The sequence below is a fragment of the Pelecanus crispus genome, chromosome 20 (assembly GCF_030463565.1).
Source record: "Pelecanus crispus isolate bPelCri1 chromosome 20, bPelCri1.pri, whole genome shotgun sequence".
In the NCBI taxonomy this organism is placed as follows: Eukaryota; Metazoa; Chordata; class Aves; order Pelecaniformes; family Pelecanidae; genus Pelecanus; species Pelecanus crispus.
Window position 1 is genome coordinate 1,652,131 of NC_134662.1, and position 22,732 is coordinate 1,674,862.

General features: G+C 62.8%; 1 protein-coding gene across 1 annotated transcript in view; it reads left to right on the top strand.

Moving 5' to 3' along the window:
* The window catches only part of UNC13A (unc-13 homolog A), a 36,140-nt gene that overhangs the window by 10,768 nt on the left and 2,640 nt on the right, over positions 1-22,732 (top strand). The window contains exons 11-42 of the mRNA XM_075723838.1: positions 74-655; positions 2,268-2,361; positions 3,452-3,501; positions 4,595-4,682; positions 5,734-5,739; positions 6,037-6,108; positions 6,427-6,646; positions 6,894-7,121; positions 7,388-7,529; positions 7,920-8,089; positions 8,548-8,663; positions 8,766-8,929; positions 9,184-9,346; positions 11,391-11,459; positions 11,595-11,684; positions 11,845-11,979; positions 12,331-12,464; positions 12,669-12,754; positions 13,007-13,133; positions 13,220-13,316; positions 13,448-13,582; positions 14,148-14,265; positions 14,504-14,593; positions 14,871-14,946; positions 15,102-15,254; positions 15,407-15,530; positions 17,091-17,096; positions 18,834-18,872; positions 19,937-19,966; positions 21,199-21,255; positions 21,448-21,528; positions 21,654-21,801. Coding sequence (XP_075579953.1) covers positions 74-655; positions 2,268-2,361; positions 3,452-3,501; positions 4,595-4,682; positions 5,734-5,739; positions 6,037-6,108; positions 6,427-6,646; positions 6,894-7,121; positions 7,388-7,529; positions 7,920-8,089; positions 8,548-8,663; positions 8,766-8,929; positions 9,184-9,346; positions 11,391-11,459; positions 11,595-11,684; positions 11,845-11,979; positions 12,331-12,464; positions 12,669-12,754; positions 13,007-13,133; positions 13,220-13,316; positions 13,448-13,582; positions 14,148-14,265; positions 14,504-14,593; positions 14,871-14,946; positions 15,102-15,254; positions 15,407-15,530; positions 17,091-17,096; positions 18,834-18,872; positions 19,937-19,966; positions 21,199-21,255; positions 21,448-21,528; positions 21,654-21,801 — 3,890 coding nt within the window. The remainder of the gene's footprint in view (positions 1-73; positions 656-2,267; positions 2,362-3,451; positions 3,502-4,594; positions 4,683-5,733; positions 5,740-6,036; positions 6,109-6,426; positions 6,647-6,893; positions 7,122-7,387; positions 7,530-7,919; positions 8,090-8,547; positions 8,664-8,765; positions 8,930-9,183; positions 9,347-11,390; positions 11,460-11,594; positions 11,685-11,844; positions 11,980-12,330; positions 12,465-12,668; positions 12,755-13,006; positions 13,134-13,219; positions 13,317-13,447; positions 13,583-14,147; positions 14,266-14,503; positions 14,594-14,870; positions 14,947-15,101; positions 15,255-15,406; positions 15,531-17,090; positions 17,097-18,833; positions 18,873-19,936; positions 19,967-21,198; positions 21,256-21,447; positions 21,529-21,653; positions 21,802-22,732) is intronic.

The window sequence follows — 22,732 nt, forward strand, 5'->3', positions numbered from 1 at the left end:
GGCAGCACAGGGCAGGCAATGCCGCGGCACGGACCCACGGGAGCCCTGTCCTTGTCTCCCCTTGGCCCCGCAGCCCCACAGGGAGCAGCCGCTACGCCTCGTCAGCCGAGCTGAGCCAGGGCAGCTCCCAGCTGAGCGAGGACTTCGAGAATGAGAGCCTGCGGGACTCGGAGCTGGACGAGCGGGACGGCGACTCCTACCACTCCTGCCACAGCTCCGTCAGCTACCGCAAGGACTCGCCCCGCTGGGAGGAGGAGGACGATGACCTCTATCTGGAGGAGGAGGAAGAGGAGGAGGAAGAGTTCAATGAGGACTACAGCGAGAACGAGGAAGGCTACCCCAAGGAGGAGGAGGAGGACCTGCGGCAGCAGGGCACCTACGAAACCCCCGAGCACGATGCTTACCCACCCCCCCAGAAGCAGCAGCAGCAACAGGTCCCACAGCAGCAGCAGCAACCGCAGCAACCCCAGCTGGTCCCACAGCTGAAGCCGCAGCAGCAGGAGAGGAAGGAGGAGAGGAAAGAGGAGAGGAAAGAGGAGAAGGACACCTCTGCTCTCCAGGAAACCCCAGAGGCCCTCCAGGCCCAGCGGGGAGCGGACGAAGCTCCCCTGCAAGAGGTGGCCCCCGAGCCCGAGCCCCCGAAACCGGCTGAGAGGTAGGAGGGAGATGTTGACCCGTAGTGTCCTTGGGCTGGCACTGCTCCTGGAGACACTGAGGATGCTCTGGAGGTGGCCGGGGGCTGGGGCTGGTGCCGCTGGTGCCAAGGGGCAGCGCCAGGGACCTTTCGCGGTGTCTGGGCTTTTCCAGGTGCCTGAGGCATCGAGGTGGGGGAAGCCCACCTTGTAGCTCCCAGGCTAGGCATGCTGCCCTGGCCTAGCCCCCAGTGCCACGCTAAGCAGGGGCAGAGCTCCAGGCGTTTTGAGATCCTGCCAGGGCTGCCGGGGTGCAGATTTATAACCTGGGACAAACCTGGGGAGGGGGGAAGTGGGGGCTTGGGGCTGCGGTTCCTCTCCTCTGGCTCAAGCTATTGGCTCCCTGGATGCAGGGGGTACCCCAGAGCTCGGCACGGTCAGAGGAGGAAATTTCCTTCACAGGAGTCAATCCTCTCCCTAGGCCACCAGCAAAAGCTCATCTGTGGCCTCCTGTGCTGTACAGATGAGTTATTTGGTGGCCAGGTCCCTGGTACAGCATGTGAATAATTCATGTATCGGTCTCTGCCTTTAATTATTGAACACGTCCATTTTTCCACGGGTCGGTGAGCACCACCGCTCTGCGCAGAGGGGTAGCATGATGGGTCTTTTTGGTCTTTTATTTAGTTTAAATTATAGACCAGAGCTGGGGAATCTAATTTAAAAGAATGTGTAATGAGCTTTTTTTTAAAAAAAACACATTTAGGCCCAAGGGCTGGCTAGAGTCCTGGCAAAGGTGGCCTTAGTTCGTGTCTGCCTGAGGTGCCTGTTCTCCAGGCAGGGGACTTGGGGGGTCCCGTGCTGGGCACTGGGGGCCATAGATTGGCACTGGGGACCCCTGATTAGCGCTGAGGACCCCCGATTAGCACTGGGGACCCCCGATTAGCGCTGGGGACCACATATTAGCACAGGCAAGGCCCTACAGGGCCGGTTTGGGCAGGTTCATCTCCTAAGCTCCCCACGGCCTCGTCCCAGCCTGGTTCTGGGCATCAGTCTCCAGTGTCACGTCACACCAGGCTCTCCAGGAGGCTGGAATGTTTGGAGGTTTTATTTTCTTTTCCTCCATGTCTTGATTTTGCAAGAGAGGAGAAAAAAAACCCCACAACCACCATCGTGTCCAGGCTGGCAGGTCCCCCTGGGCTCAGAGCCACTGGGGCGTTGGGAGCTCTTAACCCCAGGAGGTCCCAGTGTGGTGGGAAGCGGCCAGAGGACATCTTGCTGGGGAGTTGAGGGGTGAAGGATGTTTAATCCACGTGCTTGTGTCCCTGGCAGTCCCCTGACCCTTTGCTCCTGGAGGGATCCCTCCATATCGCTTGTGCCCAGGGCAGAGTCTCCCAAGGGAGGGGGAACTCCTGGCTTCTCCTCATTGCTCTGCCTTGACTGCTGCCCTTTGCAGCGAGACTTGCTACCTTTTCAGTGTCCTTCCTGGTAGCAAGAGGGAGTTTTTGCCATGGCCACACTAGCTCGAGGCCCATCAGGATCCCTAAATTGCAGCCTCAGTCCTGCCCAGGGTGTGGGGGCTGATTGCCCCCTCCCCAGTGCCGTGCTGGGAGGTGAGCAAGGTGTGTGTGCTTGCAGGGAGCCGGCAGAGGTGGAGGTGCAGGACCCCAAAGCACGAGCCAAAGCCAACTGGCTGAGAGCCTTCAACAAGGTCTGCATGCAGCTGCAGGAGGTGAGCAACCCCGCGGCTGCCCGCTGCCGGGTCCCAGCACTGGCCACGTGCTGGGCTGGGGGCACGGCCCCTTCCCGCGCTCGGGCATCTTCCAGACGTGTCTGCTCCCCAATCCCACGGACATCCCGCACCCTGAGGGCAGTGGGGACCTGGGGGACCCCAATAGTGGTGGCCCTGCGACCCCATTCACGCCAAGTGGGACCTGCACGAGGGGCAGGGAGTGCTGAGGACCTTCCCCCGGTGTGTGATGCATGCGGTGTGCTGGTGCGAGTCCCTCCGCCCTCTCCCCTGTATTGAGTTGACAATTTTTTGTTCTGTTTTTAGACTCCATCCTCCATCTTTTCTTTTTGTTTTGGCTCTGGATTCGCCCCCTGGGGCTTCGATCCCCCTCCCCACCGCTTCTCTTTTCAGTTCTCCACCACCATGGCCCTTGCGCCCGCGTCTCCCCTTCCTGCAGGGAAGGGGTGTAGCCTGCCTGCAGGTAAGCATGTCCAACGGGAACGACCCAGCAATGTGTGTGCCTTCCCTGTGCGTGTGTGTGTGTGCAGGGATTGCCCCATGAGGGAGGTATAATTGGCTCTTTCCTCCCTTCTCCCCCAAAATAATCCCCTCCCTGCAAGGGAGGTGGCACTGCAGGACGGCCCCTGCACACACCCCATCCCTGCTGTGCTCTGGCTTTTCCCCGCACTTCTCTCCAACTGCCTGCGGGTCCGTGCGGACCTGCTGAGACTTTGCAACAATGCTTCTCCGGTCCCCCAAACCCTGAATTTCTGCACGGTGCCGCCATCCCCACCGCTTTGCCAGCCCGAGCCCTTCTGCCGAAGCCTGCCCACCGCTTGCCCAGCTCAGCCTCTTGAAGATCCTTTGCCCCCAGTGCAAGCTCTTTGCTGGGAAGAGCCGCATCAGTTTAGGAACACGCTTTTCTCCACCCGCCCCGTAAACCCTTTACGTGCTTCCCCAGTGCTGTGGGTGCCGGCTGGGTGCTCAGCGCCGGCACCCACTGCTGCCGGCAGCGCCGAGCCCCAGAGAGGGCTGCCACGCGTGCTGGGGCTCAGCACTGCGCCCCTGACAGCTGGCCCGTGTCTTGCAGGCCCGTGGGGACGGCGATGGAGAAGCTAAATCCCTGTGGTTCAAAGGCGGGTGAGTATGTGGGGAAGCCGGTACTTTCTGCCCGCCGGGGTTCTTGCGGGCTGCTCTCCCCTCCTCATTAGGATGCGATTAACGAGCTTGTTGGGGGGCTGGCGTGGGGGAGCATTGCCGAGCTGCGGGCATGCGGGGGGCCAGGTGAATGCTGGTCGCTCGGTGCTTTTGGAGGAGCCAGCAGAGATGCCACCGCTCCGTGTGCCTGAGAGCTGCTGCAAGGGGAGCGCGAGGAGGTGAGTTGGGAGGGGACCGAGCTGCGTGGCAGCTCCCGCTTCTCTCCTGCCATGCGGGGCTCGAGCGGTGCCATGGGGAACCCCGGGCCTCTCACCCGGACAGGCTGGGGGTCTTGCCCAGGCAGAACCTGGCAGGTTTCCTTCAGAACCCACCAGACCACGCCGGGGTTTTCTTGCGGGCAGGGCTGGAGGCTGTGAAGCGGCGTTTCTGTCCCAGCCGCGCTGCCTTGGTTTCTCTTGCGGCAGAATAGCTCAGCGCTCACCTTTTGTGTCCCAGAGGGAAACCCCAGCTCTCCCGCTCTATGCTGCAAAGCCAAAGCTAAACCACACAGGCTACTTTTTTCCTGCGTTTCGCTGTCACACCACTGAAGCAAAACATCTTTACGTGGGGAAAACTGCAGTTTTCTGCCAGAGTCCCCTTGCCCCCCACTTTGTAGCCCGGTGATCCCTACCCCGGCCGGGGTGGTGGTGGGGATGGGGATCCCACGGGTGGGTCCCAGGCCACCCAGGGGTTGCTCTGCAGTCCTGTCCACCAAGTCCCGAGCGAGCACGGGGCAATAGCAGGGAGCCCCTTTCCTGCCTCAGTTTCCTCTTCCCCGCTGACTCTCGTCTCTCTTGCAGGCCTGGTGGCGGGCTGATCATTATAGACAGCATGCCGGACATACGCAAGCGAAAACCCATCCCCCTAGTTAGCGATTTGGTGAGGTTCCTCCTAATGCCTTGTGCCACGCAGCTGCCGGCTTCACTCCCCACTGGACTGCGCCGCCCGCCCGTGCCCTGCTCCCCAGCTGCCTCTAACATGGCTTGTGTTTTCTGTTTTCTTTTCTCTGGCCTGGCTTGGCTGTCCCCGGTGACAGGGGGGCGGCAGTAAGGTTTCTGCGCTGCATTAACAGCATGCCCGACATTAAGCCTGGACGCAAATCTCTCCCTCTAGTCAGCGATCTGGTGAGCGCGGTCCGAGGGGTTAAAGAGAGAGCACCCTTGGGTGCTGCTGGCCAGCCCTGCCCAGCCTCCTCCAGCCCCGCTGGCGGGGGGCGGGGGTGTCCCAGGCTGTTTTGGGGGTCTCCTGGCCCTCGCAGTGGGGAGCTGTGAGGACGGCACAGCTGGGCTCTCCCCACCCGAGGGTGCTTCTCTTTAACGGAGCTCCAGGGCCCTGTCCCTACACCAAGCATCAGCCCAAGGCTTCCCGGGGCTGTGTCTGGTTTCCCATTTTTTTACCGGTGCTGCGTCCCCAGTCTCTTCCTGTCCCACCTGCCGCAGGCTCCCTGCAGCTCGGGCCGCGCTGGTGCCGGGCAGATGGACACGTGTACCAGAGGAGGGGTAGCGCTGGCTTTTCTGAGGTGCACAGACCCTGTGCTGCTGTCCCCACCGTCGTCACGCCGTGCCGCTACAGCCCAGTCCCCATGCTGGGGTCCCATTCAGCCCTGGGCTCTAATGCACAGGGTCACTCTGCTGTCGCCCCTCTGGTGACAAGAGACAGCAATTTTGGAAACCAGACACACTTTGCACCCAGAATTAGGTGCCCTTCGCCTCCTTCCCCCTCTCTCTTTACACCTCCCTGCCTCCACTTTGTGCCCTCCCCAGGGTGTCTCCGTCCTGTCCCCAACCTGCCTGCCCTCCCCCATCCCGCTGCCCCCCCTTGCTGTCCTCACCCCGGTGCCCTCCGCCCCCCAGCCCGCTCAGGCAGCCGCTGATGCTTCTGCACTGTGCTGTGTCAGTGTCAGGGTCTCGGGGTGTTGGGTTGTGGGTGGTGATGGGGTGGGCAGAGTGCGGGGGTCACGCGGGGCCACTGCCTTTCCCTGCTGGGGTTTGGCAGGCTGCAGCCAGTGCTGTGGCTTGGGGTGGGAAGCCCCCCAGGGACCGGCCCGGTGCTGGGTGAGGGGTTGGTGTTGTCCCGATTCCCACTCATTCCGGCAGGAAAGGGACTTGCTCTGCTGTGAGGTGGCTCGCACTAATGGCCTTTTATTCCCCTCTCGCCGGCCCTGGCTGCCTGCAGGCAATGGTAAGTGGCCCCCACTGCAGTCTCGCCAGGGGTCTCAGACACGTCAAGAGGATCTGCCCTGTTGGGGCTGAGCAGGGAATGCCGCGGGCTGCTGAGCTGGTGCCAGGCACAGGGGGGTGGCACTTTGCAGCGCTGGGAGCTGGGCTGTCCCCACTGCCAGCCCATGCAGCCAGCACCCCCCCCTGTCTGGGAGGGGGGGTCCATCCCAGGTGTTTTATGGCTACTGGGACCCCAGAGGAGTGTGGGAGGGACACCCCGTGCTCTGCCAGATCTGGGAGCTGTGTTTCTTTCCCACAGTCCCTGGTCCAGTCCAGGAAAGCGGGAATCACGTCCGCGCTGGCCTCCAGCACGTTGAACAATGAGGAGCTGGTAGGTGCCGGGGTTGGCTGGGGAGTGGGGCGGTCATGGTGGGAGGGCTGAGCCCCAGCCAGCCGGGCCAGCAACAGAGATGTGGGGGCTGTGCCACACCAGCATCCGCCTCCAGTGATGCCAAAGCAGCCAAGATGCTCACGGCTGCACCCGGGGACGGTGGTGTTTGTCCTCTGCCCTGCTTGTCCGCACCCAGCGGTGACATTGCATGTGGCCCGGTACCTGTGGATGGGGGTCTCCACACCCCGCTGCACGGCTCAGCTGCTGTATGTTTGTTGCCTGAGCTTTTCTCCCCGTCTCTCTTCTGCCCTTGCACAGAAAAACCATGTTTACAAGAAGACCCTGCAAGCCTTAGTGTACCCCATCTCCTGCACGACACCCCACAACTTTGAGGTGTGGACGGCCACCACTCCCACCTACTGCTACGAGTGCGAGGGGCTGCTGTGGGGCATCGCCCGGCAGGGCATGCGCTGCGCCGAGTGTGGCGTCAAGTGTCACGAGAAGTGCCAGGACCTGCTCAATGCCGACTGCCTGCAGAGTAAGGAGCCGTTGCCTGCAGCCTCATCCCTTCTCGCTTTGGAGAGGGAGGAGGGAGCGGCCCCGGGGAGAGCTGGACTCCTGCCTTGTGCATGGGGGAAGTGGCGGGCAGGGCAGATCTGTCCTGGGCAGGGTGCAGACCCCCTCCAGGTTTGAATTCATTCATGCATGGTGGACTTGGGGAGCTCTCGGCTCTCTCCTGGATGCTGCCTGCCCCCAGCGTTTCACCCATGGGTGTCCTCTCCCAGGGGCGGCGGAGAAGAGCTCCAAGCATGGAGCGGAGGACCGGACCCAGAATATCATCATGGTGCTCAAGGACCGCATGAAGATCCGGGAACGCAACAAGCCGGAGATATTTGAGCTGATCCAGGAGGTGTTTGGGGTCACCAAGACCACGCACACGCAGCAGATGAAGGCAGTGAAGCAGAGTGTCCTGGACGGCACCTCCAAATGGTCGGCCAAGATCAGCATCACAGGTAGGCACCAGCTGTGCCTGGCACCGTGTGCTGTGGGGGACCGTGTGGCTGTCCCCATGCACAAAGATGCTGCGTGCTCCAGTCCCCCTCCAGCCCCTCATCCCGTGAAGCAGCTTCAGCCCCCGGGGCTCTGCCGGGGGACGCAAGGAGCCTGTTGTGGGGATCCTGGCGTGGCTGTGGCACTGACTCCTCTCTCTGTTCTCTCCGCTGTGCGTGCCACGCGTGTGCCTTGTGTGGATGGGCGGGCGTGCTGCGCTGCGCTGCAGTCGTTTGTGCCCAGGGCCTGCAAGCAAAGGATAAGACGGGTTCCAGTGACCCGTATGTCACTGTCCAGGTTGGAAAGACAAAAAAAAGGACTAAAACTATCTACGGCAATCTCAACCCGGTCTGGGAGGAGAATTTCCATTTGTAAGTTCACCCCTGGCCCCTCCGTCCCCCTTCCTGGCCACGTGCGGTCATGCTGGGCTGCACCGGCTGTCGGCATGTCCCTGTGGGGTGGTGGGGAGCCTCACCCTGCCCCACCTGAGGGTGGAGGAGGGCTGCTGGGGTCACTGGGAGTGCTGGTTTTGTGCCGTGGAGGGTTTGGCTCCCGGCGATGGGGGCTGATGCAGGCTGTGTTGGGGCTGCCTGGGCACGGTGCAGAGCCACTGGGGAGGGTTGGTACCCCCACATCTGCTCTCTTCCCCAGTTCCTGCCCGGTGCTGGGATGGTCCCTCTTGTTTAGGGAAACAGAGGCTGTGGAGAGGCTGGACGGGTTTCCCTGCTCATCCTGGGGCTTGCCCCTTCTTGCCTCCCCAGCGAGTGCCATAACTCCTCCGACCGCATCAAGGTCCGTGTCTGGGATGAAGACGACGATATCAAGTCCCGTGTCAAGCAGCGCTTCAAGAGGGAGTCTGACGACTTCCTGGGCCAGACAATCATCGAAGTCCGGACCCTGAGCGGGGAGATGGACGTCTGGTACAACCTCGGTAACCTGCTGCCCCAGCACGACCTGCTCGGGCTGGGACTCTTGGCCCTGCGCTCCTGGGGGGACGTGCTACCAGCCCTGGGGTGAAGGCTATCTCAGCATATTAGTATAGGGTCTGCTACTAACCCCACTTAATATTGAAAGCCATTGGGATCAAGTATTTTCTCAGGGTCATTCTCAAAACCCTTTGCCCAGGAGGTCTGGAGCACTGGCCCTCTGCAGAGGGGAAACTGAGGCATGGTGAGGCCACACCTCTGTAGTGCCTGGAGATACAGCCAAGCCCCTCTCTGCAATGCCTTGGCTGCATTGTACCCTGGCCTGGCTGTGCGGGGGGCCGGGCGTCCCCCTGCCCCAAGAGCCCCTCCATGCCAGAGCCTTCTGCCCCTCTTTGGGGCCAGGAGTGAGCAGAGTCGCTCTGGGGAAGCCTCACATCTCGTCCCCCTCCCTGTGCCCCCACAGACAAGCGGACAGACAAGTCGGCCGTATCGGGAGCCATCCGGCTGCACATCAGCGTGGAGATCAAAGGCGAGGAGAAGGTGGCTCCCTACCACGTCCAGTACACCTGCCTGCACGAGGTGAGCAGCCCAGGCAGGCGCGGGGGGCATGGCCCCCAACCCAGCAATGCCACCGTGCCGCACCGGCCCCGAGGACCTGACGGGACTCATTTGTACCTCCAGAACCTGTTCCACTTTGTGACGGATTTGCAAAACAATGGGGTGGTGAAGATTCCCGATGCCAAGGGGGATGATGCCTGGAAGGTGTACTTTGATGAGACGGCGCAGGAGATCGTGGACGAGTTTGCCATGCGCTACGGGGTGGAGTCCATCTACCAGGCCATGACGTGAGTCCCTCGCCCTCCACCCTGCTCGAAGGGGCCGCGCCAGCCCTGGGTGGGGGGATCACTGTTGGCACCTTCCTCCCCTGCTGCCGTTTGCCCCTGCCTCCCCGCACGGGTGCAGACACGCTCCCCCAGCTTGCCCTGCACCCGTGCACCCCCCCTCCCCTTCTCCACGCGTGCACCCCAAACCCCGCGCCCCTTCCTACAGGCAGCCCCTCTCGTGGCCCTGCGCCCTCACCTTCTGCCTCCCTCTGCAGGCATTTTGCCTGTCTTTCCTCCAAATACATGTGCCCGGGGGTGCCGGCGGTGATGAGCACCCTGCTAGCCAACATCAACGCCTACTATGCTCACACCACGGCTTCCACCAATGTCTCGGCCTCCGACCGCTTTGCCGCTTCCAATTTCGGGGTAAGTCCGATGGTGCGTAAACACTCCTTCCTTCTTCTCTCTCTTCTCTTGGGAGGGGGTGGGGGGCTCGGGGGCCAAAAAGGGCCATGCAAAACACCCCGCTCCAAACTGCAGCTGGGCAGCAGTGGGGTCAGCCCCTGCTTGCCCCAAAATTCATCCCGCTCCCGTTTTTCAGGAAGGAAAAGAGCCACCGCCTTCCTGGGAGAAGGCCTAAATTTGCTCCCCAAATTATTACGGTAAAACTGCGACTGGAGTCCGAGCGGGCTGGGATGCTGGGCGGCAGTGTGGCAGGAGGGGGAAACCTCGGTGGCAAAATCACAAGCAGGTGGCAAGGAGCCATCCCTGCAGCTCGCCGGGAGTTTCGCATGGCCCTGCGCGCTTTGGGCACGCCCAGGACCGCTGCAAACTCGCCTGGCTGTGCCAGCACCCATGCGTGCCCGCTGGGTGCCTTGCTTGCAGCAAGCGGGGCGAGTTTGTGCCGGGGCCGGGTGTGCCCTTGGGGACGTGGGCGAGGTGGGGCTGAGCTCTCGCCCCGGCTCCCCCCGCGCCGTCCCAGAGGCAGCACGTGGTTGCTCTGGATGCGCACGGGTCGAGCCGGGATCAGTGCCCAGCCCTGGGTCAGGCAAAGTGCTGGGTAGCCAGGGGTGCAGGCAGGGCCGAGCGCAGCTCTGGGCAGCGGCTGCTCCGGCTCACCTCCCATTCCCGTTGCAGGGGGTAGCTAGAGCCGAGCGAGCTGTGCCTCCGGGTCACGCAGGAGGAGGAAACCGTACAAAAAAAAAAAGCGCCTTTTCTCTAACATGGAGGGTTTTAAAAACTTGTTTCTTTCTCTTTTTTTAGAGAGCCTAAGGTTGGGTCCTAAAGTGCCCGGCCGTGTCGCTTTAACCCCGAGTACCCGTCGTGTCCAGTTTTAAAGCGCTGCAGCCGTTCGGTGGCGGGGACGCACGGTCTTGGCCCAGAGCCTGGCTTTGCCGTCTCCGGCGGGCGAGCGCGCCGAAGGTTTGCGGTCGCCAGTGCAGGCTGCGGGCTTGGCCGAGCTGTGGCCAGGCGGGCGTGGGACTTGCTGCCCTGTCCCGTCCCCTTGTCCTCCCCCCAGGACTCGGGGAGCTGCTCCAGGCTCTCTGGAGCCCTGCGGGGCAGCCCTGACCCGGTACAGCCTGTGCTGGGGGGGAACCCAGGGCTCTCGTGGGAGGCCCACGGGGTTGTCCAAAGCTCCCCGCCCCGGCAGAGATGCAAAGTGAAATGCGTGCCGACAGAGTTTTGGGGCAGATTGGTTGCTTTGCCCTCAGCTCTGATGCCCGATCCGCAGCCCAACACGGGATTTGCATCCTCCTGCCCCGAGCTTCCTGGACAGGAGCTGAGCTGAGCTGAATTAACACCACTCAGCCCCAGTGGAGACCGTCTACCTGGGGCGGTTCCCTGCCCACATCCCTTGATGCAGCCTGGTCGGGCGAGCGAGGAGCCCATGGTGGCATCCAGCTCCTGGGGGCCATCCTGGCCTTGTCTCAAAGCAGCTCAGTCCCGAAGACGGGTGACCACTGCAAGAGCCCAGCTGCTCTTTCCCTGCCCTTTTTTCCTGAGTTCTTTGAAGGCGTCAGTCCAGGGGCCATGCGGCCCATGGGCACGATTCTGCACACCCTCTCCCTACTCCTGTCCCGAGCCCAGGCTCGGAGGTGTTCAAACGGGCAGGGTCGATAGAGCAGCCGGTCCCCCCTCCGGCACTGGCTGCCAGCGAGAGCAAAGGGGATGCGTGGTGCTGCCTCTCGATCCTGCGCCGCGCCCGGCACGGCCGTGTGTGCCCCGGGAGCCATCAACAGCTGCCGGTGAGCCCCGGCCACCAGCGAGGACATGCTCTTCTCCACGGGCATCCCGTGCCCGCCACAGGGCTCTGATGAAGGAAGGAGGGAAGGAAGGACAGCAGGACAGCAGGAAGGAGAGGGATAAGCCAGGGGCAGTGCAGGCCAGGCTGGGGGCAGAGAGAACCAGGGGCAGCAGGGTGGGGGGGGTGGTCCCTGCTGCCTTTCCCCTGTTTACCTGGCTCCGGGGCATTTATCCGCAGAAGGAGCGGTTCGTCAAACTCCTCGACCAGCTGCACAACTCGTTGCGAATCGACCTCTCCATGTACCGGGTAAGGTGCCTGCTGTGCCTCAGTTTCCCCACCCGTCTAATAAGGTCTGAAACAACAGGCAGCTGTTTTCTTCCCCTCCACTTGCCCCTGTGAGAGTTTTGTCTGCAACTCTGCTCTTTTCTTCCTCTTTGGCAGAACAACTTCCCTGCCAGCAGTCCCGAACGGCTGCAGGATCTCAAGTCCACGGTGGATTTGCTGACCAGCATCACCTTCTTTCGGATGAAGGTATTGCTGGGGCCCCACTCGCCCTGTCCCTTTGGTGGGGAGCCTGAGCCTTGCTGGCCCCGGCTCTTTGCAAGGCTGGGGTTGCGCTGGCCTGGTGGTGGGTGCCGGGTGGCTAGGCTGTGGGTCTGCCTCCAGCGCCGCTCCCTCCCCGCACACCCAGGTCCAGGAGCTGCAGAGCCCCCCACGAGCCAGCCAGGTGGTGAAGGACTGCGTGAAAGCCTGCCTCAACTCCACCTATGAGTACATCTTCAACAACTGTCACGAGCTGTACAGTCGCGAGTACCAGACGGACCCGGTGCGTGGGGTGGGGGGAGCCGGGACGCACTGGGATGCTGAGCGCTGCGGGGGGACCTTGCTGCACCCCACTGACCTTCCCCACCCCCTGCCCTTCTCCTTCGCGCAATGCTCCCGCTCCCTCTCCAGAGCGCTTAGCCCCATGCAGAATGAGCCCCAAGCCTTGGGCAGGGTTTGAGCCCCACTGCTGCCGGGTTGAGACCAGGGTCAGACAAGGGGAGGGGGGGTGGGGGCTGCATGGGGGGCCTCCAGGGTGTTCCCAGAGCCCTTCTGCCTCCTCGTTAGCCCCACCACGAAATCGAGCCCTGCGGGTGGGGTGACTGGAGCCTCCACTGTGTCCCCATCGCTCCAGACTAAGAAAGGCGAGGTGCCGCCCGAGGAGCAGGGCCCCAGCATCAAAAACCTGGACTTCTGGTCCAAGCTCATCACCCTGATAGTCTCCATTATCGAGGAGGACAAGAACTCCTACACACCCTGCTTGAACCAGTGAGTAGGTGCTGGGAAAGGGGACCCTGCTTCACACCCGGGGGGATGCCCACACGGAGGCAACGGGAGCCTTAGTCCTTTGGAAGTGGGTTGTAACATCCATTCTACAGATGGGGAAACTGAGGCAGGCGGGAGGCGTGAGGGGGACATATCTCCAAGTGGAGGGCTGGTCCACTCCGTGTCTGCGCTTTCCCCCTGCCCCAGGTTCCCCCAGGAACTGAACGTGGGGAAGATCAGCGCTGAGGTGATGTGGAACCTCTTTGCTCAGGACATGAAGTATGCGATGGAGGGTGAGTCCCCCCATGCCGCCCCGAGCCGGGTGGGGAACCAGGCAGGAGCCGCACTCTGCTCCCACCTTCCCTGTTCCCTGGGCAAACCCATTTCACCCCCTCATCTACACAATGCCTAGCTTAAATCCCACCCAAGAAGCACTTCCATCTTCACCCCATTACCCTGGCATCCCCAGAGCTGCCCCTGGGGCAGCCGCTCCCCAGGTTTGGGGCTCAAAGCAACCCCCACGCACACTCGCCTCCCCCGTGCAGAGCATGACAAGCACCGCCTGTGCAAGAGCGCGGACTACATGAACCTGCACTTCAAGGTGAAGTGGCTGTACAACGAGTACGTCACCGAGCTGCCCTCCTTCAAGAGCCGCGTGCCCGAGTACCCCGCGTGAGTGCAGCCCTTGGGGGGCAGGGGAGGGGGTGCTTGCGCCCCGGGGTCTGGCTGGCCTCACCAGGGATGGGCCTCTCTTCCAGCTGGTTTGAGCCCTTCGTTATCCAGTGGCTGGATGAGAATGAAGAGGTGTCACGGGATTTCCTGCATGGAGCGCTGGAGCGGGACAAGAAGGATGGGGTATGTCAGTGGGCACAGGGGCTGCAGCCAGGGGTGGGCGAAGAGCTTGTCCCTCAATGCCCAGTGTGACTCTACTGGGGCCAAAATCTCCCCTCCCTGCCTCCTGCTGACACTGCCTCTTGCTCCCCCAGTTCCAGCAGACGTCAGAGCACGCGCTCTTCTCTTGCTCTGTGGTGGACGTCTTCTCCCAGCTCAACCAGAGCTTCGAGATCATCAAGAAGCTTGAGTGCCCCGACCCGCAGATCGTTGGGCACTACATGCGAATGGTTTGCCAAGGTGGGCAGCTGCCAGGGCAAGGGCTGCTGGGCCAGCAGCACCCCTGGGACCTCGGTCCCAGCCCTGGCCCGGGGCTCCTGGGCTCGCTCTGCTGCATCCCATCCAGCTGCAGAGGGCACAGATTGCACCACCTCAAACAGCAATGCTCAAGCAAATGTGCCCGCCAACAGACCCTGTGGCTCTCCCAGCTTTGCTAGCACAGGAGATTAGCTAATTAATGAGTTAATTGGTTAATTAATCTAGATTAATTAAATGCCACTTGGCTCACTGCAGTGTGGGAGGGAGTGGCATGCAGGCTTGATGGCTGGTGCTGTCACAGTCACAGCTGTGCTGGTGATGGAGCTGCCTGTGGAGATCAGATGTGCTGGATCTGGCTTCCAGTGGCTGTGCCTATGCGGGTCCTGGCACATCTGTGGGGCCGGGGGGTCCAGGGGTCCCAGGGTGTATCCAGGTGCTGGGTTGTTTCACTGCTGCAGTACTTACTCATGGTCTCCTCTCCCTCCTTCTTCCCCTTTGCTGCTCTCTGGGTGGGTCCCATCCTTCGTTTGGCTGCAGACCATCAGCAATGTGCTGCTCCAGTATGCGGAGATCATCTCTAAGGATTTTGCCTCGTACTGCTCCAAGGAGAAGGAGAAAGTGGTGCTGTATCTCCCTTCTGCTTACTACCTGCCTGGTGCTGCCAGGCAGGGCTGTCCCCACACGGTGACCTCAGCTCCAGAGCTGGTCCCCATGGTGCAGGTTCTGCCCTTGGCCTCTGTCCGATGGCAGTCCCTGAAATGCTGCCAGGCGGGGCTCCGTGCCGTGACTGTTCTTGTGTCCCCTGCTGCAGGGTGGGAGGGACCTGGGGCAGTGGGCAGCTGTTCCAGCCACATTTGTTGGTGCTGACCCCCCTCTCCATCCCAACCCTCCAGCCTGCATCCTGATGAACAACATCCAGCAGCTCCGTGTCCAGCTTGAGAAGATGTTTGAAGCCATGGGTGGGAAGGAGGTGTGTATCAGGGGTGTCCAGGAGGGAGCCCTGTGGAGGGGCTGGATCAGTCCCTTCTCCCCGGAGGCAGCCCCTTCCCCAGCTCCGCAGTGTTGGAAGCAGACCCCAGTTCCTCACTCCTGTATGGGATGACGCTGTCCACCCCATGGCACCCTGCTCTTCTACCACGTCGGACAATGGGTGGGCTTCACTCTGCCCAGGGGTGCATTTGGGGTGCAGAGAACCCCCCAGGGCTGGGCCAGGGACCCTGATGGCTTTTCCAACCTGTCCACCTCCAGCTGGACACAGAGCCAGTGATATCCTCAAGGAACTGCAGGTGAAACTCAACAATGTCCTGGATGAGCTGAGCCGAGTCTTTGCCACCAGGTATACCCAGGCAAGAGGGTGTGGGTGGTGGGCTAAGGAGAGGTTTGGGGGTCCAGGAGCTGCAGCTGGGGCCAGGCTGGGGGCTTTGCTCGGCCAAGCAGGTCCTGGGCATGGCCGTGGGGGATGCTGAGCTGCTTGGGCGTTGCGGTCCCCAGTTTCCAGCCGCACATCGAGGAGTGCGTGAAGCAGATGGGCGACATCCTGGGCCAGGTGAAGGGCACCGGCAACGTCCCGGCCAGCACCTGCAGCAGTGTTGCACAGGATGCTGACAATGTCCTGCAGCCCATCATGGACCTCCTGGACAGCAAGTGAGTGTGGAGGGCAACAGGGACCCTCACCCTCCCCAATACCCCTCATCTGCCCCAGGAGTGTGGGGGGACCTGCAGGGTCAGGGTGACCAGGCAAGGGGTGGCATCAGGGGTGCTGTGCTGGGAACTTCAGCTCCGTCCCCTCTCTGCAGCCTGACGCTCTTTGCCAAGATCTGTGAGAAGACAGTGCTGAAGCGGGTGCTGAAGGAGCTCTGGAAGCTGGTGATGAACACGATGGAGAAGACCATCGTCCTGCCCCCGCTCACTGACCAGACGGTGAGTGACAGTGAGGGGGACCAGGGATTGGGGACCCTGGAGCTGAGACACAGGTGGCTGACTGGGGCCAGTGGGGGACATTGCTGGCCAGGCCCCCTTGGGTGGGGACTTCAGTGGCCTCCCCAAACCTGCCCCCAGCTGATGGCCAGGGAAGGGATGGAGGAGAGAAAGGTCATCCTTGACCCAGGTGCTCGGTGCAGCCCAGCACCCTCTTGGATGGCTTTGCCAAAGGACCTTCCTGCCACCTCCATCGTGGCACCAGGAGGCGGCACTGGTCCTTTCCTCTCCATTCTTCCCTCTGAGCTGGGGCAGCAGCCCACGCCACGCTCATCAGCACGGGCTGCGGGCACAGTCCCTGTGCCATGATGTGAATCAGGAGGCTCTTGGAGCGCCGGCCTTGCTGTGGGGCTGGGGTTGCTTGGGGAGTAGGGACTGGCTTCGTGGGGATGGGGATGATGTGGGGCTGGGGGGGCATGTCCCTGCAGCAGGGCTGAACTCTGCCTTGCTCGTGGGCTGGACAGGCTCTAGGGGAGCAGAGCAAAGCCCAGGGAATGGTCCCTCCTCAGAGGGAAGTTACCTACAGCCTTCGAGGCTCCATATTGCATCGCTGTGTGTCTGTCCTCCTCGCACGAAGCCATTAACCCCGAAGCTTCCCGGAGTGGCTCTTCCCTCGGGGTCAGGCAGAGAAGGGTGACACCAAGGGCTCTGAGCCAGCCACACATCTGTCCCTGTCACTCTCAGTGGCTTTTGTCACTGTCACAAAGCTGGGCTCAGGCTCTTACTTGGAGTCCCTGGAGCCACTGGCCGCCGTGGCACCTTTCCGGGGTTGTGGGCCTCCTCGTGCTGTGTCTGTAAGGGACAGCGCACTGGTGACCTGTCTGCCCGCAGTGGTGCCACCTCATGGGCACCTTGTCACAGCCCAGAGCCCGGCTAAAGTCAGCCCTGCATCACTCCCGGCCAGGCTTGCACACCCTTGGCCAAAGGTGTGGCAGGACCGCTGGTGCCACTGGGTCCCAGCTGCCATCCCAGTCCCTGTCTCTGTCCCTTCCCAGCCACGTGTGGCTATGCCATGTTCTGGAGGCAGCAAGCCCTGTGCTGAGGGCAGAGGCGGTGGCATGGACGTGTGGATCTGCTGGGTGGTTTTCTTGAGGGGAGGCAGCCCTTGGCGGGGGGCCGTGCTGGGGCTGGTCCCTAGGGCAGAGGACAGCCCACCCAACGTGATGGTGGCAGCATGGGGCGACGTGTCAGAGCTGAATTCGAGTGGGGTCCACCAGCTCCCTGGAGCTGAGTCCCCCTGGGGCACAGAGCCCCCCGCCACAGTGAGGAAGGACTGGGCAGGTTGGGATGGGGCCACTTTGGGGCTGTGGAGACCTGTGGTGCCAGTGGCAGGGCATCGATGCCGAGCGCTGTGGCACATCAGGTGGGGGACACCCCCGCTCTGCTGTCCCTCCTGGCTGGCAGGGGTCGGGGGGCGGCTGGGGCTGGGGAGGATGGAGGAGGGGGCCGACACTCATGTCACGGTTGTTCTCTCCAATTGCTCTGCTCGCCTTTCAATGGCAGATGATTGTAAGTACGGCAGCTCCCTGTCTGTCTGTCTGTCTGTCCGCTGTGTGTCGGTCCTGGCCTCGCCGGTTTTTGTCTTGTGTGGCTGCCCGCGCCCTGCCCACGCCCTCCTCCGGCTCCTGACTTGGTCCACCTCTGTGGTTCCCATCCTCGTGCTGCCCGCTTGGCACTGGCTCCTGGTGGGCACCTGCCCGTCGCCCCAGCTGGGTTCGGGGGGTGGAAAGGTCCTGGACAGATTCGCGGTGCCTGGATGTGGGGAGGTGCAAGGGTTAGCGATGGGGCGGGAGATGGTGATGCGATGGTGATGGGGCAATGCCATGTAATCAGGGACAGCCAAAGCCAGGCTGATCCCATCTTCTCACTCCATGCTGAGGGTGAGAGAGGCCACTGGAGACACGAGCAGGGGGAGCGGTGTGTGCCTGGTAGTCAGGGCTGCTCTTCCTGACTCCTTGTGCCTCAGTTTCCCCTTGAGGCGCTGGCTGGGGTGTGGCTGGGGGAGGGGCTGAGGGCAGAGGCTTTCCCTGCCTGCGGAGAGGAGCATCTTGCTGGGACATGACGGTCCCTGGCCCGGTTGCTCAGTGGTGGGGCAGGTTGCTGGCATGAGTTGTGAGACTTTTTCCCTGGTCAGGATATGGCCCTGGGAGCCTGGACTCCTGGGTTCCCTTCTCGGCATTGCTGCTGGGTCCTTGCACGGCTTTGACTGAGCAGTTTCCTTTTGTCCTCTTCTGCTCAGTCTGTGGCCATGGGCTTATGCCCCGTGGGGCAAGGGAAGGGCCACGTCCACCCAATCCTGCCCCCACCCCTGCTTTGACCGCAGGCACCTTTGCAAGGAGGAGCAGTGGTGCGGGTGCTGGTGGTTGGGTGCTGGGTGCCGGTGGTTGGGTGCTGGGTGCCAGTCCCTGCGGGGACAAATGCCCATCCCAGGTCCCCCAACACCTTTTGTTTCCAACAGCAGCGTTTGGAGAGACCCTGGGGGCAGCCTGGGGCTGAGCCTCCCCTCAGACCTCATGGGGACCCCCTGACCCTCCTGCAGGCTTCCCTGCCACCTGCCCCCCCTGCTACCTCCTCCCAATTCGGACATGCCCCAGCCCCCCCGAGAGGCCGGTTAGGACCCTCCCCATGGCACTGCTGCCCCATTTTACGCTGTTTCTCTTGCCACTGCTGGGCCTGGGTCAGCGTGGGGTTGTTGCTGGGCCCAGCACTGCATGGAGCAGAACTCTGCGTGCAAAACCCAAGTACAGCTGCACCCTCCCCAGCGCTGTGAGCATCTGCCAGAGCTGGAGGGGGATGTGGGGGCACCAGAGGCTGCCCACATGCAGTGCCAGCTGCTCCTGCCTCCCTATATCCCACTGGGGACCAGCCCCCCATGGGCTCAGCATCCCTCCGTCCCAGCAGGGACCAGTTACCCACAAGCCCAGCATCCCAGCATGGGGACCAGTTCCCCATCAGTACAACATCCTGCATTCCAGTGGGGACCAGTTGGCCCAGCATCCCAAAGGCACCAGTCCCTCACTGACCCAGCATCCCTCTGGGGACCAGTCCCCCACTAACGCAGTCTCCCAGTGGGGACCAGTCCCCGACAGGGACCCCGCTGGCCCTGGCTGTCCTTTAGGAGCTTAGCAACCTCTTTGCCGCCGGCTTGCGGCCACCCCACATGCCCAGCCTTGCCCCGCACCCCCTGTGTCCCGTCCTACGCCGCTCCCCCACCCCACCACTCAACCTCTGACGTTGCTTCTACAGGGCACGCTCTTGAGAAAACATGGCAAGGGGACAGAGAAGGTAAATAGCTGTGGGCTCCATGTGTGTCATCGCCCTGTGGCCACACTCGTGGCCCCACACCTGCCTGCTGTGGAGGTCCAGGCTTGTCTGTGCTTCCTCTGTCGTGCTGTCTGGATGTGCCGTTGCCTGCGTGGCGTGTTGTTGTGTTGAGGTGTGCCGTGTTGTCCGGGACGTGCTGCCTGTGTGCAGGATGGGGGCAGTGACCTGTTTCTGTGTGTGGCCTGGGGTAGGGAGCAGGTGTCGTGTTGTGTTTAGCCCCTATGGGTGGGTATGTGGGGTGTAACCCATCCCCGGCCAGGCATGGGGGACACTGCCCCATGGTGCTCAGCACCCCTCCGGGTGCCTGGCTGGGACAGCGTGGGGGCTGGGTCCCCTGGCGTGGGAGATCCCAGGCACAAACCCGTCCCACCGCTGGAGGTGACCCCCAGGATGCTGGGCCATGCTGGGGATGTGCAGGGCACACTGGGGGCCATGGGGCTGCTGAGATCCCCTGGACCTCTGAGCCCACTGATGCCTGGAGGGCCTCAGCAAGGCTCATTGAACCCCAGAACTTGCCAAAGGGCATTCTCCAGGCACATGGGCTCTCCCTCTGTCTGGGTGCTCCCCACCACCGGGCTGGGGGTCCAGCACAGCCCTCCAGGCTGCCTGCTCCCAAAACCAGGCTCTCAGGAAGAGCCATACCGGCATCCACCTGGGCAATGCCTGCGGCTCACCCCAGCTCCCCCCTCCTCTCGCAGGGGGCACTGGATCCTGCCCCAGTTTGCTGAGCATACTGGGTGAGCTGCTTTCCTCCACCTGCTGCTATTTCCCCAGCCCCAAACAAGGTGGGGAGCAAGCCTGTGCCCACTCAGGAGGAGAGCTGGCATGCTCATCACAGGTTCACCAGCAAGCGCACAGGGCTGAGCCTTTGCAGGCGTGAACTGGTGCTGAACCAGTGGAGAACTGGGCGCAGCCAGAGGAGAGTACAGGGCCAGAGCCCGCACGGCCGGGGGATGTGGGGGGCCTGCACCCGCGGCAGCTGCTGCTGGGGCCACCAGTAACTGTCCCTTGCTGTTCTCTTCCAGAGCAGGGTGAAGCTGCCCAGTCACACTGAAGTAAGGACATGGCTCTTCTGTTCCCCACTTGGCTCTGGTCCCTCCTCTCGCCTCCTCCCTGTCCTTTGTCCCTTGCGCTGCGGGGTGGGGGAGTCCCAGCTCAGTACAGTGTCCCCTTGTGCTCTGTTTGGGTGACACCAGTGTCCCCAGCTCCCAGCCCGTTCACCAGCTGGGGGAGACGGGGACAGCAAGGGAATGATTAATGGGACAGAACTCAGGGGGCAGGGGCACAAAGGGTTAATGGGGGGGTACAAAATGAGGACGTGGGGGTGCAGACCCTTGCAGAAGGTAATGGTTAGTGGGATAGGTGGTGGGGTTTCTCATTGTTGGGAAGGACTGGAGCTACTGGTGCCGGCAGGGGGAAGGAGGTGGGAATCGCTGGCCCACTGGGCCCCAGTTTACCCAGTTGCATGTTGCACACTGGAGGGCTTGAGAAGGGGAGCTTGTGCTCAGCCCGGTCAGCGGGTGCCAGACCAGGGAGGTGAGCGGGATCTGCCCGTGCCACAGGGCTGCGTCCCCAGGACCCTTGCCAGTGGGCCCCGTGGAACGGCTTCATGGCCCCTGCCCATGGGGGTGGCACGGCACAGGGCAGGTAAAGGTGGCCGGGGCTCCCATCTGTGGTGTTCCCTGGGGTGCAGAGGGGCCGGGAACCTCCCTGGGGCTGGGACTGGGCAGGGGCCTGGGTGGCACGGGGGTGTTTGGCTTGGCTGCCAGTGTCACGGGGTACAGTGGGACTGCGTCGCATCCTCCCCATGCCCACTGTCCCCCTGCACTTGCTCTCTGCTCCGCCCGCCCCGATGTCTTATGATGGTCCATGCGGTGCCAGTGAAGTGCCGTGCTGGGCTCTGGATGCAGAAATGGGTGCTTGGGCACCACAGGGAGCAGGATGGGACCTTGGGCCAAGCTGCTCGTGCTGAGCAGGGTGTGAGGTCCCAGATGCCAGGGTGATGTCCTGCCCTGGGGTCCCCGAGCCCCCAGTCGCTCACCTGTGCTGAGAACTCAGGGGCTGGCATGGGGGCTGCGCCAGCTCCCTGCACCGGCATCACCATGCCTGGCACGGCTGGTGGCCCCTGGGGCTCTCTGAGGAGCCCCCCCTCCAGTCCCCTGGAGCCTGGGGGGCCGGGGGAGCCCCTGGAGCTGCAGCAAGCTCCTGGCACCACGTGCCCAGCCCGGCCATGGCACCCCAGCCCAGCCGCTCACCGGGGCCGTTCCTGTCTCTTTGCTCTCTGCAGGGCACGCAGATGATTTTCAACGCAGCCAAGGAGCTGGGGCAGCTCTCCAAGCTGAAGGTGAGGGCTGGGAGGCTGGGCTGGAGCGGGGGCGGGTGTTCCGAGCCCCTGTCTGTGCTAGGGTGGGTGGCGCTTTGCAGGCTGGCACTGGCACTGTTGCAAGGACCCCACCAGTGCTTGCTTGCTGACGTGGTTGGGGTGAGGGGAGCGGGACCCTGGTCCCATGCTGAGAGCAGGATTTCTGCCCTGCAGGACCACATGGTGCGGGAGGAAGCCAAGAGCCTGACCCCAAAGCAATGTGCAGTGGTGGAGCTGGCGCTGGACACCATCAAGGTGAGGGCACTCTGGGGTACGAAGGGGTGCCCCGAGGGCTCTAGCCCTGAGGCACAGACCTGGGGGGGCACCGGGGGGGCTCCAGCAGAGCTGCTGAGGACCCTGTGGCCATCTCCCCCCTCCAGCAATACTTCCATGCCGGTGGTGTGGGGCTGAAGAAGACATTCCTGGAGAAGAGCCCTGACCTGCAGTCGCTGCGCTATGCCCTGTCTCTCTACACCCAGGCCACTGACCTCCTCATCAAAACCTTTGTGCAGACCCAGGCTTCGCAGGGTAGGATGCACTGCCCTGGCCCCTCACCCAGGCCCCCTATCCCCATACATGGGCTTGGCTGCCCCACGGCTGGGGCCCCCCCCGCCTCCATCCCAGTGGGGCTGGGGTCCCAGCTAGGCTTACGGGGGGGTGGGAGGGATGGGTGGGGAGGGAAGGGCTTTTTCCTCCCATGGTTTGCAGGTGAAGAGGGGCCATCGGTGCCCAGAGGCAGCCTGGCACCCCGAGGTCCCCCACCAGCAAGAAGAGCGTGTCCCCAGTGTGAGGGCACGGCTGGGCTGGCACAGAAATGGGGGCCGTGGGTGGGGGAGAAGGTCACCCTCTGGCCACGTGTTACGGTGTTTGTCCCCTCTGGATGGCCCCGGTCACCCAGCACAGACACTTCAGGTCCAGCACTGCCTTGGAGCTGCCAGTCTCAGCTGAGCGGTGCCAGCCTGGCCAGGGCTCAGACCTCTCGCAGGATAAGCTGGATCCAGATGCTGTGCCAGGGCCTGTCCTGGGCATGCTGGGTGCCCCATGGACCCCATGATTTGGGATCCATCCAGGGTGCCAGGTGCCTCTCAGGCACTGCCCCTATGCCAGAGCCGTGTGGTGCAGGGTGCTGGGCACCCTCTGGGGCAGGACTACCCCTCAGCTCTAAATGCTGCCCTTTATTTTGTCCCTTGGCTGCTCGAGGAGGGGACAGAGATGCTCGGTGGTGGTCATGGGCCATCGCACAGTGCCCTAGCCAGGCTTGTCCGAATCCCTGGGGAGCAGGATGTGCATTTGCTGTCTGTGTGTCTCCTGCAAGGGCCGTCTGTCCTGTCTGTGCCTCCTGTGCCAGCCATGTGAGGGACGTGGGGTTGGGTCTGGTGGGTGCCAGCACCCCTGGGGTGCAGTCTGGCCCCAGGACCCCCTGGGCTCAGAGCCGGGTGGTGCCTGGCACTCTCATGTC